This window comes from Rhinolophus hipposideros (genome assembly GCF_964194185.1).
Source record: "Rhinolophus hipposideros genome assembly, chromosome: 5".
In the NCBI taxonomy this organism is placed as follows: domain Eukaryota; kingdom Metazoa; phylum Chordata; class Mammalia; order Chiroptera; family Rhinolophidae; genus Rhinolophus; species Rhinolophus hipposideros.
The window spans coordinates 46,152,520-46,170,233 of NC_138051.1; the positions used below are offsets into that span (position 1 = coordinate 46,152,520).

Sequence of the window (17,714 nt, forward strand, 5' to 3'; positions counted from 1 at the left end):
ATTAGTTTGCCAGTTTTACTAATTAATTCACTGAATTTGCTAAATTTTTTGATCATTAAAATCCTATTTAATAATTTAAAAAGATAAAACTCTTCCTGTATGAGTCATTTTAATAATGTTGCACATTTCTGAACTTAGTGACCAGTTTTTGTCTTAACAGCTTTAACATTATTTTCCTTAATGAAAACAATTTTTCAGCACATCTATGCTATTCAATACAGTAGCCACTAAGCATATGTGGCTATTTAAACAAAATTAAAAATTCAGTCCCTCAGTCACACTAGCCACATTTCAATTGCTCGATAATCACGTGTCTGGTAAATACTGTATTGTACAGAACGGATAAAATTTCCATTATCACAGAAAGTTCTATTTCACAGCACTGGACAAGATAATCATTTCATTCAACAATTTAAAATTCAAAAGGTACAAAGGGGTACATGATAAAAATTCTTCCTCCTGTCCCAACTCCCAGGCATGTATTTCCCTTCCCTGAAGCCAACCAATGCTTACAGAGCATTTTAAGAAATGTTCTATTTATCTCTATCCCACATCTCTGTTCATGGAGACCCTCTGCTGGTAGAAAAATATCAGAGAACACATAGCTTGGCTGCTGATGCCAAGAGCACAGAGACTGAGGGGTATAAAGAAGAGAGAGAGGGGCGGAATGAGGCATAGGCTTAGTTAAGGAAGAAGGAAACCCAAGAGGAGAGAACAGAACCTGAAGGGCAAGACAAGGGTCTGAGAGTCCAAGCAATCTAGACACCTGGCTCCCCACAGCAGGCTGAGGCTCTGACAATCCTATACAATCCAACTGCCACAAACCTTATGAATAGTTAAAGCATATTTTCAATAAATCATTATGTTTAATAATTTAAAGAACACTCAGGTAATTGATTCTTTAATGAACTGGCTTTCTGTAGATAACAGAGACTTAATTGAATAAGTATCTTTTATTTTAAATCTATTTTTTAGATTTCTGTATCTTATTTTATGGCATATGGATTCAGCAGCACTACAGGAAATGCTGTAAACAGTGGGTTAAGTGAAAAAGGAAATTAATTTGGCTCTATGAGTCCTCTAACAAATCCCACATCAATAACTTCAATACCATCAGGGTCTTTTGTATGTTATCAAAAAAGCTTGTATGATTCAAAAGAATCTCTATAATTCAATCCCCTAATTCCTCATTTAAGTACATAATTTTTAAATCCATACAGACAATAAATGACTGTTCACAGGGCTGACACAATTACCATAGAGGTAAGTGGATGACTAGTGAAAGGAATGAATTCAGTAGGTTCTGCTGCCCTAGGTATGGGAGAAAACTGAGAAGCAGTTCTATATTTTACCTTACAAAAACTGAATCATGTAGACTGTCCCTCTTGGTTTTCACTTACCTAGGTGAAATATAATTCATTTTTCTTTTCTCATAAATTTTGTTTGCCAAATCTTGAACCATATCTGACACTGTACTGAGTACACTCTCCAAACTGTCCATTACCTCATTAAATGGCCAAATGAACTAAAATTCTCTTATAAAACATCTATATACCCCTCATTTTATAAGGAAGAAATCCTTATAAAATATAGAATTTAAATTCTACACTGCAGTCTCTTAAATTCCTGATTCTTGTTAAATCCTGAACGGTATTACATTACTACTTTATAGTTAGGTTAAAAATCACCGTGCAATGTAGAACCTGTGCCTCACTCTGATCTTACTTCATCATGTATTTAGTATTTCTGTAGTCTATTATCTCACAAAATTATCCTGAATTTGCTGCTACTAAAGTTTATCCTGTTCATTTCTAAATCCTAAATAAATAAAATGCTTTTAAAGGGCTACACTGTATTTTCAATTAAATGATATACAGAGATCCTAATATAGAGTGTACTCATTTACATATTACATTCCCCACACCATCTGTCACAATGTTTATGACATGTAAAAGCCCAAAGGGAAATATTATAAAGGAAGTATATACTCACTTAAGTATATATGATTTATCAAGGGACCTATGTCATTTCATTGTTACGAAATAAAAATTATAAGTTTTTATCTTAAAAGAAATTTACTGTAGTTTGGTAAACTATTACCTATGATATATGAAAGATACTAAGTTCTAACAAAAAGTAAATTTCAAAATAAATTAAGCACAGACTTCATTAAAAATACTAAAGAAAACTAAACAAAAATTACAACAGAATTTTTTTTTTTCAAAATACCTCACTCTGCTTTCTTTTCTTCGTGAAAATATATCTAATAAATGTCTCTTGAAGAACTTCTTGTTTAACAAGGAAATGCCAAAGTCGTTTGACCGGAAGTGCAGAGGAATCCCTGGATCTATTAAAACAATCAACACATCACACTCTTTTAGTCTGTAGAAAATGTGTTTAATATTTGCAGATGCCTTTGTTAAAAACCTCCAATTACCTACTGCAAAGAAGATACATTAGGCTCAACAAAATTTTACACTTTATTTCACTTTTAATTTTTAGTTTTCTAAAAAAAAAATCATCCCTTCACCTAGCAGTTAATTCTCTAATTACAGGTTCTCTGAATGAACAGATTGAGCTGAGAGTCAAATGAATCTCTTATTATTTTTAAATTATACTTTAGGTTGGTCTTGTTGGTTAAAGCCTACTATCACCAATGAAGGTAAAGTCATAGATTTTATTTTGAACATCCTAACAACCTCAAATGCCCTGCTCTTTCAAGCTTAGGAGCAATCATGGCCCGCTGCCTCAAAAAGAAAAAAGGGGGGCCCAGATGAACAGGTAGAAGATCAAACCATCAATGGAAAACAATGTATTTACTATTAAATTACTGTTTGCATATGTAAATAAAAAAGGTCAGGTCAGTAACACCTGTTTGCATATGTAGATTATCTCAAAAAATTTCTCTAAGAGTTCTTTAAATAACAAAAAAAACACAATAAAGGTTTTTTCCCTGATTATAAAAGTAATGTCTATTGAATTGTATAGGTAATGCTGAGAAAAATAATTTTCTAAGCAAATTTCTGATGTTTTCCTTAGCACATACAGCTAGAAGTAGGATTGCAGTTCAAAGTTATGAATATTTTGAAGACTATTGGCATGTTTTGACAAAATGTCTTCCAGAAAGGTTAAACCAAGCATTATAAAAGCAGTCTTACTTGAACGGAGTATTTTCAGGTTCTAGCATTGCTTTATTTCGAAGAATAGCTGGTCCAGCTCCTACTGAAAGGTCAGTTGGATATGTGTTGATATAGTTAGGGGGTGGACCTTCAAACTGATCCATTTTCTCTTGCAAGATGTGTTCCCAATTCTCCAAGTTTTTAATCACAGCAATACCTAATGGTGATGTTACAGGCAACTCTAAAAAGTGGTAGAATATGTTATTTTATTTTGATAAAAAATGTAGATCATTCACATATTGATAAAATCTAGTTTTATAGCCATAACTTCTGAAAATGTTAATCTAGTATCATTTGGATTCTTAATACTTTCAACAAAGCAGAAGGCCAGCTCTCTAAAATGAGCTGAAAAAATGTCTAGTTTCTCCAGTCTGGGTTTTTGTTTTTTCTTTCAACTTTCTAAGTAGATAGTGATTTTTGCTATGCATTAAAACCATAGACTGAAGCCTAAAATAAACAAGGCCTCTTAAATTTCCAATGCAGTATGTTTTTTTTAGTACCAAATGCCCTTTCACATGGATTTTGTAAAGAAAAACTTGATGGTAATTTATTATATTTATTAACATTAATTTTTCAAATTCCAAACTTACCAGAGAATTCTACTCCAGCAATGGGAAAGAAATTCTTGACATTGTGAAGTACTAGCTTAACCATTGCTAAATGCAGAAGAGACCAGCTGTTCAAAGGGGGACAAAAAAAAAAAATTCTCCTTAATAAAAAAATGAAATAATGAGAGAGACACAGTAATGATCCCTACCAGTTGTTTAGCCCAATCTCCTACCCAGAAAAAAAAGCTGTTTTTTTCTAACAGCTTAATATTTTTTAAAAAGGTACCTCTGTAGTCTTTGAAAATAAAAGATATACAACAATATATTACACTTACAATATCTGGAAATTACCTGATGAAAAAAGATTTACTACACAGTCACAGGGAATCTAAAAACACATCAGTAAATGAATGTAAGTTCTAACAGTGTAATAAATTACATATTTTTCCTCACTACAAATGTTTGTGTTTGCACTCTGTATGTAAATTATTCTTGAAAACCAGATGTGAAATATTCTGTCTGGAAATTTACCTCAAAGGTACAGAATTCCTAATCTGAAAACATAAGTCAGTTCTTACGTAAATTTGTGATGATGTACTTAAAATTAGTAATATAAGGATTTTCTACAAAAGAAATTGCAAAAAAAGAAGAAGAAGAAGAACATCCCTATTTACCTGTAGGAGTCTGGATCTTGGTGCTCTTGTATTTGCGTGTCTGAAAAAAAAGCATCATCTTCTTCTTCGTCACTATGAATGCTCTCGTCAGAATCATATATAACACCACTGTCAGACAAAGGAAGAAATGGCTGCAATAAAAAGGAAAGTTATTTTTTAAATGTATAATTGGGTTCTTTTTGTCCTAACTTAACATTGGGAGGAGGCATTATGGGAGATGTACTCCCTCATGTGCACTCCCAGCAAGGTGACAACAGTGGTAACACATGTAAAGAGGCAAACACGTTAATAGAAGGAAGGCGATAAGCTCAAAAAAACAAAGTGCTGAAAAGCAAGTGATGTGGCCCACGTGGTCAGAACTGACACTATAATGGATCTAGTTACCATGGGTATTCTGATCCCGAAAATAGAATGTGTCATAAGGTCTCACCATGGCCTGATAAATCCCCCAAATATCTATCCTTCTACTTCTGCCCTAATTCCATGCTGACCAAAGGAACTACTGATAAGCAGATGAAGGGAATTTAGAAGGTCCATACAAGTATTCCAGTCACCAGAGAAGGATCACGCTGATTACATGTTAATAAACTGACTTCTAATTTATACCTAAATCCCACATGATTTTAATTTGTGTCATCCATATCAAGTACTTGATCATCGCTGAATGACTATTCAGTTTCTAGACTTGAGAGAACGAATGTCTAAGCTACGGTTAATCAATCCAGAAGCTGCCCCATCATTCCTCTGTGATGTATGTACAAGAGTTAATAAAACAGACACACTTAAAACTTGCATTCCTCACACCCCTTACCTTTGCAACAAAATAATCCCACATACTAAGTTCAGGAGGAATAAATTTTTCTTTGTAAGATGGTCTTTCTGTCGGCACTGGTGGGGGGGTAGCATCTTTTACAGGCCTTCCAGGGACCAGCATTCGCATGTTAAATCTCCTGCGGTGTTTATCTATGTCTTCAGAAGGAACAAGAGGTGCTAAATAGATAGAAGAAAAAAATTAGCATTTATTTTCCATTACTAACTCAAAGAGTTAAACTTTCTTTTCATCCTATTCTTGCCATGGTTTAGTCCATACCAAATTACTTACATCTGTGCTTCTAAACACTTCTAGTTACTGCATCAGTTTTCCAGCCATCATGGCAAAGATGCAGGTGAGGGCAGAGCATAAAAGGATATGTGGCCATGAAGCAGTCTTTGTGCTATACAGAAAAGGATGAAAGTAATTCTAGGTACAATGCACTAAATAAATGGTATATTCAATAAGTCGTAAGGAGAGTGCTGACTGATTATTTATGTTGTTCAAGAAAGATTCACTGAATAGCAGAATATAAAACATGCCTTAAAAGAAGGGCAGAAGCTCAGTGTGAAAAGAGAAAGGGACAACGGACACAAATGATCACAGATTTAGGTTAATGAGGCAGACAGGCAGCAGGGAGGGCAATACTGACAATAATCTAGAGTTAGGCCAGGAATAGTTTGTGAATATGAGGCTGGAGCTTATCCTATGGGTATTCTCATGAAAGCATCTTGATCTAGTCACATGATGAGGCATGATGTGCTTGATCAATTACAGAGGAAGATGGACGAAGATGACATAAGGGCCTGAACTAATATGGTGGGTGGTGAAGTCTGAGAGGAGGGTTAGATACAAGGAATACATAAAAGAAATATCAAAAGGATTCAGGAACTCATTGGATATGGGATGGCCAGAAAGTAGAGGTCAACCGCTCCTCAAGTCCCAAGATAATCACAGAAAATGACAACTCTATCCCAACTCCTTTCTCCCATACCCCACACAATTCACAATCTATCAGCAATAACCTCAAATTATATCCAGAATATGACCACTTTTCATTCTGCCCATGACTACCACAGTACACTAAATCACCTTTAATTTTTTTTCTAATTGAGGTGAACTGTACATTAAATTAATCATTTTAAAATATACAATCAGTGGCAGTTAGTACATTCACACTGTTGTGCAACCACCATCTCTATCTAGTTCCAAAGCGTGCTCATCACCGGAGCAAAACCCCATATCCATTAAGCAGTCACTCCCCATTCCTCCCTCCCTCTAGCCCATGACAACCAACAATCTGCTTTCTGTCTCTATGGATTATCTATTCTGGTATTTCAAATAAACAGAATCATACAATATGTGACTTCTGTGTCTGGCTTCTTTCACTTAGCATATTTTTGAGGTTCATGCTGGTTCATGCTGGTAGCATGTATTCATTCCTTTTTATGGCTAACACTCATTTACGTATGTATACCACATTTTGTTTACCCATTCTTTTTTCTATTTAACCCATTCACTTGATGATTGACATTCGGGTTAATTCCAGTTTGGAGCTATTATGAATAAAGCTGTGTACAAATTTATTTACAAGTCTCTGTGTGAATCTGTTTCATTTCTTCTATTAATTAATTAAAAGTGGATTTGTTGAGACACCAGGTAAGTGGGTCACATGGTAAATTTATAAGAAACTGTCAAATTGTTTTCCAAAATGGTTATACATTTCCACACGTGGGAGTTCCATTGCCAACACTTGTATTGCCACTCTTTTTTTCCCAGTATTATTGAGAAATAATTGTCATACATCACTGTATAAGTTTAAGGTGTACAGCATAATGGTCTGATGTACACATAATATGAAATAATTAAATCCACTCATTCTTGATGGTAACCCACGATTATCTTTTGAGTAGACTATTACAGCCTCCCACCTAGGCTCCTTACCTTTATTCTTGTTGCAGTCTACTCTCCACACAGCAGCTAGAGTGGGTCTTTTGAAAACTTAAATCAGATTATGTCATTCCTCCGCTTAAAACCCTCCTGTAGTTTCCTGTCTTTCTTTAGAACAACAACTAAAGTCTTTACCATAACCCATCAAACTAAGTGAACTTGCCCCCAGCAATTTAGCTTACTTATCTGACCACACTCCGTGGCTCATGCTGGCCATTCTGACCTTCTCTGCAGTTCCTGGAAAAGGCCAAGTTCAGTCCTACCTCATGACATTTGCCCTCATTGCTCCATGTTCCTGAAATGCTCTGCACGCTGTGATCCCTAACTTCCCTGACTCTGTTTGACTGCTATCTAATCAGAAATGTGTCTTCTGACCACCCTAACTAAACTGTCCCCATCCCCTTTGCCTCATCACTCTCCACTTACTGTATTTTGCCATGTATAATGCACATTTTGCCCAAATTCGTGAGGGAAAAATAAGGATGTGCACTATACATGGGTAGTACTAATTCCGTATCTATATAAATGTTTCTAGTTCTTTTATTTATGCTTATGAGTTAAAAGTGTAACTCTAGAAATTAATAACGATATCCCTATGTAAAATAATACCCTGGAATATGATCCTCAGTTTTGTTGAACTTAGGACAAACTTGCAATGAAAGTAATTTCAGCCAAAGAGTCAGTGAAATGAAACGAAGAGTCATGTACTGTTGTCCACAGAGTAAGTGACTCTGACTTATAAAAGCGGTGATGCTGACTTTATTATCACAGGGTGAACAGCATGACATTTCTCTTCAAACACTTTAGGTGGGAACTAGCAAGCGAGCTGATAGTTTTACAAAAATTATTGGAAAATCCCTTGGAAAATTAAAATAAAAGATTTTTTTCCCTGAGAGTTTGGGCCAAAAACGTGGGTGATTATTATACACAGCAGCACATGACACATGAGAAAATACGGTACTCTGCTTTATTTTTATCAAAGTTCTTATCATACCTGAAATAGTTTTACTTGTTTATTTTACCTCCACTGGACGTAATAAGCTTTATGAAGGTAAGGGATTTGTCTGTTTTGTTAACTCCACATCTCCAAAGTCTAGAACACTGCCTGGCAGACAGTAGGTGTTAAGTGAATGCAAACACAAATGTGTACTCAGAGATTGTTAAGCATGGATGACTGGATTGAATGAATTACCATGAAAAAAATAATAGAAAATTCAGGAAGAGAAGAAGTGATTTGGAGAGAAAATTCTTAAGTGTAAAGTAGACTATTACTACTTAGGAGGATAAAGATTAAGTACGAGTCATCCACATATAAGGAGAGCTGGTGAGATGTCCTCCCTTACTCATTTAATTCAACCTTTGGCAGTAAGGACACAGATTAGAACTTGTGTCATTTAAACTGTGCCACTGATTGCTCATCTTTAATATGACCATTTCCAAGGATGAATTAAGATGATTTCTATATGTCAGCACAAAGATGGAAACCTTTCCTATGTCATTAGTCGATATCTCACCATATCCTACCATCTTAAAAAGTGGCATGAAAAATATACTCTAGTCCAGAAAGGAAGTAAAAAAAATGCAGAAAATGGAATAAACAAAACAGGTGCATGAGTGGAATAGCTATCTTGTACATGACCATAAACTTAATCTGAAGCCAACTGCTGGTATGCTCTGTAAAGATTATGAGGATTTATTTTAATCTTATCTGATTAAAAACTATCCTTTTTCCATGACCTCATTCCTTAACATTGTCTCCTCACTTACCTTTACCTTTCTCCTATTTCTTTTTTATCCTCCTTAAATTTGTCCTGGTATTTAAAAATGTTAAATTGAAATTACTGTACATTCCTTATTCTAACATGAGTCTAATTATATACTATCCTAACAAGAGTGATTATACTTTAAACATCACTGATTTTCAAAATAAAAATTCTTAAAACATTAAAAAGTCTTTTACTTAAACATCGGAAATCATTTACATTTACATACATTAATCTTACCTGAAATGCTTTCTGATTGTCTTTGAGGTTTCACAACAAGTTTCACACCCCCTCCAAAAACAGCAGCCCACATTCGATTATTTAATGGGTGGGCTGCAAGTCTAAACAATTCATTGGAGGAATTTGTGGCAAGAGCATGGATCAATAAACTTAAGTAAACAGCAACAATAGCTTCACACAACAAAATGTTCAATTTTGGCTGGTCTTCATCTTGGGCTGAACTCAAGAGATTAATAAGTGAGCTCACACCTGTAAGGGTATATAATATCATAAGAACTATATCAGCATAAAGCTCCAGAAAGAAAAAAAAATCCAAATTCTCAATTTAACCAAATTATTTATCTATATTATACGAAAAACATTATTTCCATAATTTGAGCAATAAAATAAATGATAGGAAAACGGCTTATAGTCTACAAAACAAGAATCCATTAGTCTATACAGCGATATAAGAAAAGAAAGAAGAAATAATTTAAAGGGGAGAAAAGAAAGCTCTTCCTTACAATCAATGTCACTACAATTTCAACTAATACAATAGAAGGAATGACAGAACAGTAATCCCCACATTAATATCTGATTCAGGCAACAATCATCACTGGATGCTAGAATTAGTGGGTAAAACTGTATTTTACGCACTCTCAAACTGTCTCTTCAAAACATATTCATTAATTGCAAAGAAAAAAGTAACTTTACAAAGGAGAAATCTGGCAGAAAGCACTTTACCAAGTGATCAAAGTGAATAGCATCAGTAATGGGACCAAAAGACACCATATGCCCCTTGATATTTTGCACTGAGCACAATATCTCTTTTGTGGTATCCCTGCCAAAAATACATAACCTGAATCTAAAATTAAGAAAATATCAGAAAAACCCAAATTGAGGGACATTCTAAAAGGTAATTAGCTAGTACTCTTCAAAAGTGTCAAAGTCATGATAGACAAAGAATGAAGAACTACTCCATATAAGAGGAGACTCATGCGTAATTACAACTAAATGTTACACAGACCAGAAAAAAAGATGTAAGTGGTAAAATTGGTGAAATTTGAAAAAGATCTATGGATTAGAGAACAGTATTATATCAATATTAAGATGCTGAATTTGATAACTGTGCTATGGTTATATACAAGAGAATGTCTGTTTTTAGGAAAGACACATTGATACATTTAGATTTAAAAGGGCAACTTGTCTGCAACTTTCAAATATTTCAGAAAATAATACACAGATATACATACACAAAGTAAGTGAGTCAGAAAAAAGGAATGAATGATGATAAGCAGTATGGTACAATATTAACATTTGGGGTTTCTGAATGAAGGTTATGGAGAAATTGTACTATTTTTGCAACTTTTTATAATGTCTGAAATTATTTCAATAAAAAGTTAAAATGAAATTTTCTATGAACATATGTATAAATGAATTTTAAATACGCACTTTGAGTTTGTCACATTTCTTTCTATTGCCACTCTTCACAATGATCACTAACATGTAAACTCAGAGTTATAAAGCAAGTAGAATAAAAATTAAATAACTTGGCAGACCAGAAAAGGCTATTAGGAGAGTAAAGAAGGTTATTAAGAGAGTAAAGAAGGTTTGAAATGTGGAGAATGAGAAAGAGAGGTAACCAGAGAAAAACAAAGATTGGCAGAGAGCATGACATATGTGGCACAGAATGCTCACCCCTATGCTAATATATAAATTTACACTCAAAAATAATTGTATTCTCCCTGCTATATCTTAAGCATATGTCTGATATTGCTCTGAAAGTTAAGGCTTCAAAAGCAGCTGTGTTGACCAGCATAAAAAAGCAAGATTTAACATCCTTCATAAGGGTGAGCACATCAGAATTTCTAAGGATAAGGAAATGATGTGCTCACCCTTATGAAGGATGTTAAACCTTGCTTTTTTATGCCGGTCAACACAGCTGCTTTTGAAGCCTTAACTTCCAGAGTCTTCAGACAACATTCCAGTATTTAAGAATTCCGAATCCATTGCAGAAAACATCATCAAAAACAAACAAAAAAGCATTCACCAAATCCAGAAAGAAGATCAGGAAACCAGTTGGTAGTTTTTAAAAAAGGAATCGCCAAATAGAAGATTAAAAAACAAAACAAAACAACGACAGAACAGGTTGTCACCAGGCCATTGAGCAGGAGGAGAATTTGGTGCTGCATGTTCTTCTATGCTTTCTGTCCTTAGTCTCCGACGGTCACTTAAAAGAAGTCCTTGGTACGCCATTCCAGTAAGCTGGTTTCCTTCTGTTTGACTGCTAAAGCAAACATAAGGTTCAGTTCTTTATCATCTTCACAGAGGTAATAAGAAATTGTACTTTATACATATTTATTTTAGAAGATTATAATAAAAACAAAATTCTTAAAACTCAATTCACTGTTCTAATAAGAATTTATTTTAGTAAGTTCTTGAAATTAGTTACAAATGTTCATTGATAATTTTTTAAAACAAAAGACCAATTTTACTATGTTGGGCAGATGACTCTTACTTAGTCTTTTAAAATCTTTTCCAGATGTCACTGATACTTTGAAATCTTCTATATTCACCCATTTTTTTTTTTTTTTTTAAAGTCTGAGGTAAGGAGACTACTGTTGGTACTAGGATATATTAGAAAGTTTCAGGGTACTATTTTGTTGCATTTCTTAGCTCTGCAAAGTTGTACAAGCTTAACCCTGAATTAAATCTGGAGAATCATATTTTGGAAATACCCAATCCTAAAACCAAACTGTGCCTAAATATTACTTCCCTTATCTTTGTGGAATTGAGGAGAATACAGAAGCCAAAGTAAAGGTGACATCCTTGAGGGTTTCTAGCTCAAGGACTGAAAAAAACACATCTAAAAAATTTTATTTGAATTCTCATTTGGCACCATTTTAACAAGGGACTGATAACAAGCAAGTTGTCTTTGAGCATTAAGATGACCACAATCAATTAAATAAATTCTTTTTCTTTATTTACATTTCCAAGTCTTTGGAATACTTAGACATGGCCTTATTAGGCTAAAATCAGAGTATAGGCCATATTGAGAGAGTAATTCCTTATACAATATCAAATCTTCCCACAGAAGACTGCTGAATTTACAAGAAAAAAAACCCCTAGACATATGTTTAATATAAACTTAATGTGATTTTATGTATATTACAAACTTTTCACTTATTAATATAATTCATTTAATTCTGGGTCATCTTTCCAGGTGATTCAATTTCTTACTACTTACATTCATTGTCCTAGCCATTAAAATGCAAAGTATACATTGAAGGAGGCAATTGCACGTTTAAAAAAAATTCAAATTATTACTTCTAATTGATATGTCATCCAAAGACTTTTATATTATACATTAATGCATAAGTAAAATTTATTTTAATAACTCAGTATTAGGAATGTACTTCTTTCAAAAGTATTTCCTCTTTCAACTGAAAACCAGTTAAACAAATAGAAGTTAATCCAATGCTAAAAGAAATAGTTCCTAAGGAAAACACAAATTTTAATTTCATTTTATAAATTATTTTGGATAGTAAACAACACTTCTCTTCTTGAAAACAAAAAAGACGGTGATGATGGTAATTTCCATTTACTAGTTGTCATTTTGTATATGTCCCTGTTGTTACCAAGTTGACAGCTAAACTAAACAAATAATTATTTGTTTTTTCATTCTCTCTCATCTATTAAAGTAAATATGGCAGTCATATTTGAGTATTTTTCAGTCCCTAGGAAATAGAACTTTAATATAATTCTGGAACAGTTTAATATTTTTGCTGTATTAATATTATTCGGGGGTGACTTTTTTGTTTTGTTACCTGTAGCTATGACTGTCACATAATGCTTGGTAAATTGATGCGGAAAGTGATGCTGCTAGTGAATGCAGTGTGTGCACCTAAAACCAAAACAGCCACAGTTACATTTTATACTAACATTTCTACACGACAGTAATATGTTAACAATTAGAAAATACTCAGGAAACTAGCAATATCATAAGACTAGATCCCATACGAGACAACTAACTCTACTTTAAAACTTCTAAAATAACACCTACCTAACTTTATATGCATGCCCACAACAAAGCTAACTGATACTTCTTTATCAAATATTTACCTACTGTGAGCCTGCCATTTACCAGGCCCTGGCAAAGTGTCAATATCCATATTATTGGGACTGTCATCGCCTGCTAATAATTAGCTTAAATAGTAATATTTTAAAAAGCAGAACCAAAGTAAGTATAGACTTTTCAGAGTTTTTATTTAAACTTGCATTATGACATTTTCTTGATCAAAATAAAAACCTGATTTTTACCAGTAAGAATAAATTAAATGTTTAGAAAACAATCACTGTGTGAAATGGCTGATTTTCCAGAAAGCAAATAATTTACTTAGTACTAAAATTAAAATTTTTAATTTAGAAAGTTTAAAAATTATCAAAATATGAAAAACCACATTTTAAAGTACCATAGTGAATCAACATCTTCTGACTCATAAAATCTTAAAATTTGAAAGGACCTTAGAAAGGTTCATACTCTTTGAAAGCCTTACCTAAATTTCTAGGAGTTGGAAATGTTTACTTAGAATTTATATGCATTTAATGCCTTTTCTGGGTATCCATATTCACCTAACAAAAAATTTAAGTAATCTCTGCTAAAATACTAATATAGATTTATTTATACTATGGATTAGAAGTATGTAATAGGTTGATGTGACCAGTAAATCTTGGGTCCTTCAGAAGAATGTACTACCAGAGACCAAACAGGCCTTTCAAATGAAAGAAAAAATAAAAATGTTTGGAACCTGAAATGACATCAACCACTGGCACTGGAAAAGGCACAATACAAATACACATATGGGAGCATAGTGGGAGTCTGGTCAACTCTCCAGATCCTGTCAAGCTCCCTAGGGTTTCTTGGAATCTATTCATTTTTCAGTTTTTCAAACAGAGTATAGGTTTAATTTTGGATAATAACTCTGCCCAAACTCTGATTGTCCCTAACTACTGTACAGCCTCCAACAAATACAATCATCAGGGAAACAGTTACAAGGATACTTTCTTTAAGAGTATTTCTGATCAATCATGGTACTCTCAGATATCCCTAGAACCTGTATTTTCACAATATCTTGGAGTATAAGCAAACAGTCATAAAAATACGCCTAACTTAATGGTTTACTTAAGGGGAATGAGGATCTAAAGAAATATTAAGTGGCAAGAATACTGTCTAGGAAATTAGTTTTATTACCAAAAGAGTGTTAGCCTGTCTTAAAGGAAGACAATAACTTTTCCAGAAATAAGAAGAAAACTTACTTTTAAATTACGTTCATTGGACAAATAGTCTTGAACTGATTAGGAGTAGGTAGCATATGAGAGCACTTTAAAATATCTCCTCTAAGTTCATATTGGAAGACAAGTATATTTACCTTTTCAGTGTGTGCAATATCAAATGATCATAAATTTTACATTACCTTCACATCTCCAATACTGGGATGAGGTGGTGTTTTCATCTGAGCAATAGTATAAAGTATATCATGGATGTGATTATTTAAGTATAATACAGGATTAGCTATGACTGTTTTTGTTGATGCAATACTTGCTGAAAGCAGAGGTAGGGTGGTAGGTAATGGTAGTGGAGACTGGAGCTGCTTCACTGTAGTTTCCTGTGGGCGATAGATTATTTTTTGCAAAGTAGTTAAAATGAAGGAGGAAAAACAATTAATAGTTATTTGATAAAAATACTGATGAATATTTAAATATAAGCAGTATATTCATGTACTTATTTCTCCAGTCTACAAAAAATTATTGAGCTCCCAATATGTTTCAGGTGCTACACTAGATGCAGAAGGTAAAGATGAGTATGACACAGCTGTGCTCTCAGGCTTTTAAAAGCCTACTCCTAACCCCGAAAACTTCAGTCTAAAAGCACTCATGTTGATTATAAATATCTACCTCCTATAAATTGAGGAGCTAAACAATTTAGATTAACTAGTAAAAGGAGCTTTATAGCTGTAACTGGAAGAGCTACTGAAATTATTAAAAATAACCGAGATTGAAAAGTGAAGCTCATACCTGCTGTGATTCTTGAAGTAAAAATTTGAGTTCCATCCTTACTGAGGCCAGACCACCACCCTGGGCCCCATGAAGGCTACAGTAACTAAGAAAAACTCTTAGGAGATCTTGGTTTTTCTGCAACCACAACTTTCGTCTTTCTGCATGCTCTCGTTTAGCCTGTAATCTTCGTCTTTCTATTTGGTGGCGCTCATAGGTATCAATATCTGGTCTGTCCACCATTTCTTCCTGATTCAGAAGATCACTTTCTGCTTTAGAGTATGTCCTACTGGCATATTCTTTAAGAACTGTTTCATGATTACATATCTCATGCAAGGCAGCAATTTCTTTCTCAAGCCAGTTATAGAGTTGAAATCTGAGTTTTCCTCCATCCACTTCATAACCGGTAGCCAATGTTCTTAGTTCAGTCATAAGGATCTTTAAACAAGCTCTGAATTTTAGTTGTTCAGCAATCACATCAACTTCAGTATCACCTTCAAGACAATCCTCTTCCTGAGGAGTTAATAACATATTAGGGTCTGAGGCTTTTTGATCTTCTTGTCTATCTTTGCCCCTGACATCTGTACTTTTCATTACTAAGCCAAATGTATCTTCTTCCTCTTCTTCTAAGGCACTGTCACGGTCTTCACCCCAATCAAGATCAAGAGGTTCCTCATTCACTTTTACTACTGGCTGACTCCAATCAAACTGTGATGAAGTTACATTCGACCAATCAATGCCAGAACTTCTATTGCTATCACTCAGAGTTTTTGATTCTGAAGGTATATCACCCATCTTTTTAGAAATGAAGTCAGGCTGGGCTTTTTTTGCAGGTAAGGCAGATAGTTTGGTAACTTTTGGAATTTTGGAGAGTACCTCCAAGGCTAAAACAGGGCATCCAACTTTAAAATGAGCATTTGCAGTGGTAAAAAACAATTTTCTTTCTATGAGGTTAATTTTATCAACAAAGTTTTTCTCAGTTTTGAGACCTACGGTTGCCAAAGTTCCTTCAGGGGAGGCAAGGTTTCTTCGAATAAGCAAAGGATGAGTTCGAAGGTAGTTGTAGAAACTAAATACCACTGGATTACAAGACTTGATGATAACTATAGAAATCAAATAGATACAATTACAAGGTACTATGTTAATTTGCATTTATATTACAAAATGAATAAAGTATGTCAGCATTTCCTCAACATAAAGGATACTTAAATATTAACCTAGGATAAGTTAAACTATATGGTACCTCCATGTAATCAGTAATACAACACAGCTGAAATAAAAAGAATTTCCCTCTGTGCTGCTACGAAATGTATACAGAATATGTTAAGTAAAAGACGGTGCAAAAAACAGTGTATCATCAACTACGTTTTATCTGAGAAAGTGGAGAGGAGATACATGCACACACGCTTCTATTTTTTAATGGAGGGAAAAAACATGCAAAACATTTTTTAACTGATTCCCTAAAAAAGGAGGAAATAAGAGAGAGAGATCAGGGAAAAGGCTTGATTTTTCTCTGAAAACATCTGAAATATATATATATATATATATATTTCATTTCAAAACCATGAAATATATATATTTCATATATATATATATATATTTCATTTCAAAACCATGTCAATATTTTATGACTTTTCAAATTATTTTTTTAAAAATTCACACAAATGCAAAATTAAAGAAATGATTCTGTGTATCAAATTGGTAGCATTAACCACACAGAGAAGAACTATAAGGTGACTTTAAAACCAGTAATTTAACTGTACCTCCTTAGTGGGATATATCATAATAGCAAAAATACCTACAAAAAAAAACCTTTATTCTCAGTAACAATGTTATGAAAAATAATTGCATTATTCTGAAACTATTGTATGCATATAATATGTAGCAAATAATTATGCTAATGGCATGAGAATCCAAGCTTTTCATTATAAGACACAAATTTTAAATCTAAGAAGAACCCTACAATATGTATTTCAATTTGAAATTTCAGTGTGAACTCATGAATTCTCAGAAAAAAAATTCCCTAGCTACATTCATTGAAACAGCCTAGAAATGACAACCAACAGCAATGAGAATCCCAGTGTGCATTCTGTGGTCTTTAAATATTAACCCACAGTGAAGGATCCAGGATTCTTTGAAGGAATGGCCATTTCCAGGTCTAAGGCAGGAAATGTACAAGATGAGCCTGAAACACTTTGCCAAACCAGAAAGCAAAGAAACTATCAAGGAGTAATGTCAAAAGGATTCAAGAACTTGAAGAAGCTCCCTTTGGTTAAAGATGGGATAATCTATGGGAATTCTATTCTTAATTTTTTGAGGAACCTCCACACTGCCTTCCATAGTAGCTGCACCAGTCTGTATTCCTACCAACAGTGTATGAGGGTTCCTTTTTCTCCACAGTCTCTTCAACACTTATTTGTCTTGTTGACGATAGCCATTCTAACTGGTGTGAGGTGATATTTCATTGTGGTTTTTATTTGCATTTCTCTGATGATTAGTGAAGTTGAGCATCTTTT

At 33.7% G+C, this 17,714-nt stretch overlaps 1 protein-coding gene across 7 annotated transcripts in view; it reads right to left on the reverse strand.

Moving 5' to 3' along the window:
- Positions 1-17,714, reverse strand: part of DMXL2 (Dmx like 2) — a 121,985-nt gene that overhangs the window by 11,429 nt on the left and 92,842 nt on the right. For 4 of the 7 annotated variants that reach the window (XM_081049103.1, XM_081049099.1, XM_081049101.1 and 1 more), the window contains exons 24-33: positions 15,220-16,301; positions 14,619-14,810; positions 12,972-13,048; positions 11,301-11,431; positions 9,166-9,414; positions 5,213-5,391; positions 4,402-4,532; positions 3,770-3,855; positions 3,159-3,360; positions 2,230-2,347 (exon numbers count right to left, since the gene is read on the reverse strand). In XM_081049103.1, the coding sequence (XP_080905229.1) occupies positions 2,230-2,347; positions 3,159-3,360; positions 3,770-3,855; positions 4,402-4,532; positions 5,213-5,391; positions 9,166-9,414; positions 11,301-11,431; positions 12,972-13,048; positions 14,619-14,810; positions 15,220-16,301 (2,447 nt within the window). The remainder of the gene's footprint in view (positions 1-2,229; positions 2,348-3,158; positions 3,361-3,769; positions 3,856-4,401; positions 4,533-5,212; positions 5,392-9,165; positions 9,415-11,300; positions 11,432-12,971; positions 13,049-14,618; positions 14,811-15,219; positions 16,302-17,714) is intronic. The other 3 variants (XM_081049104.1, XM_081049100.1, XM_081049102.1) reach the window with 1 other exon arrangement.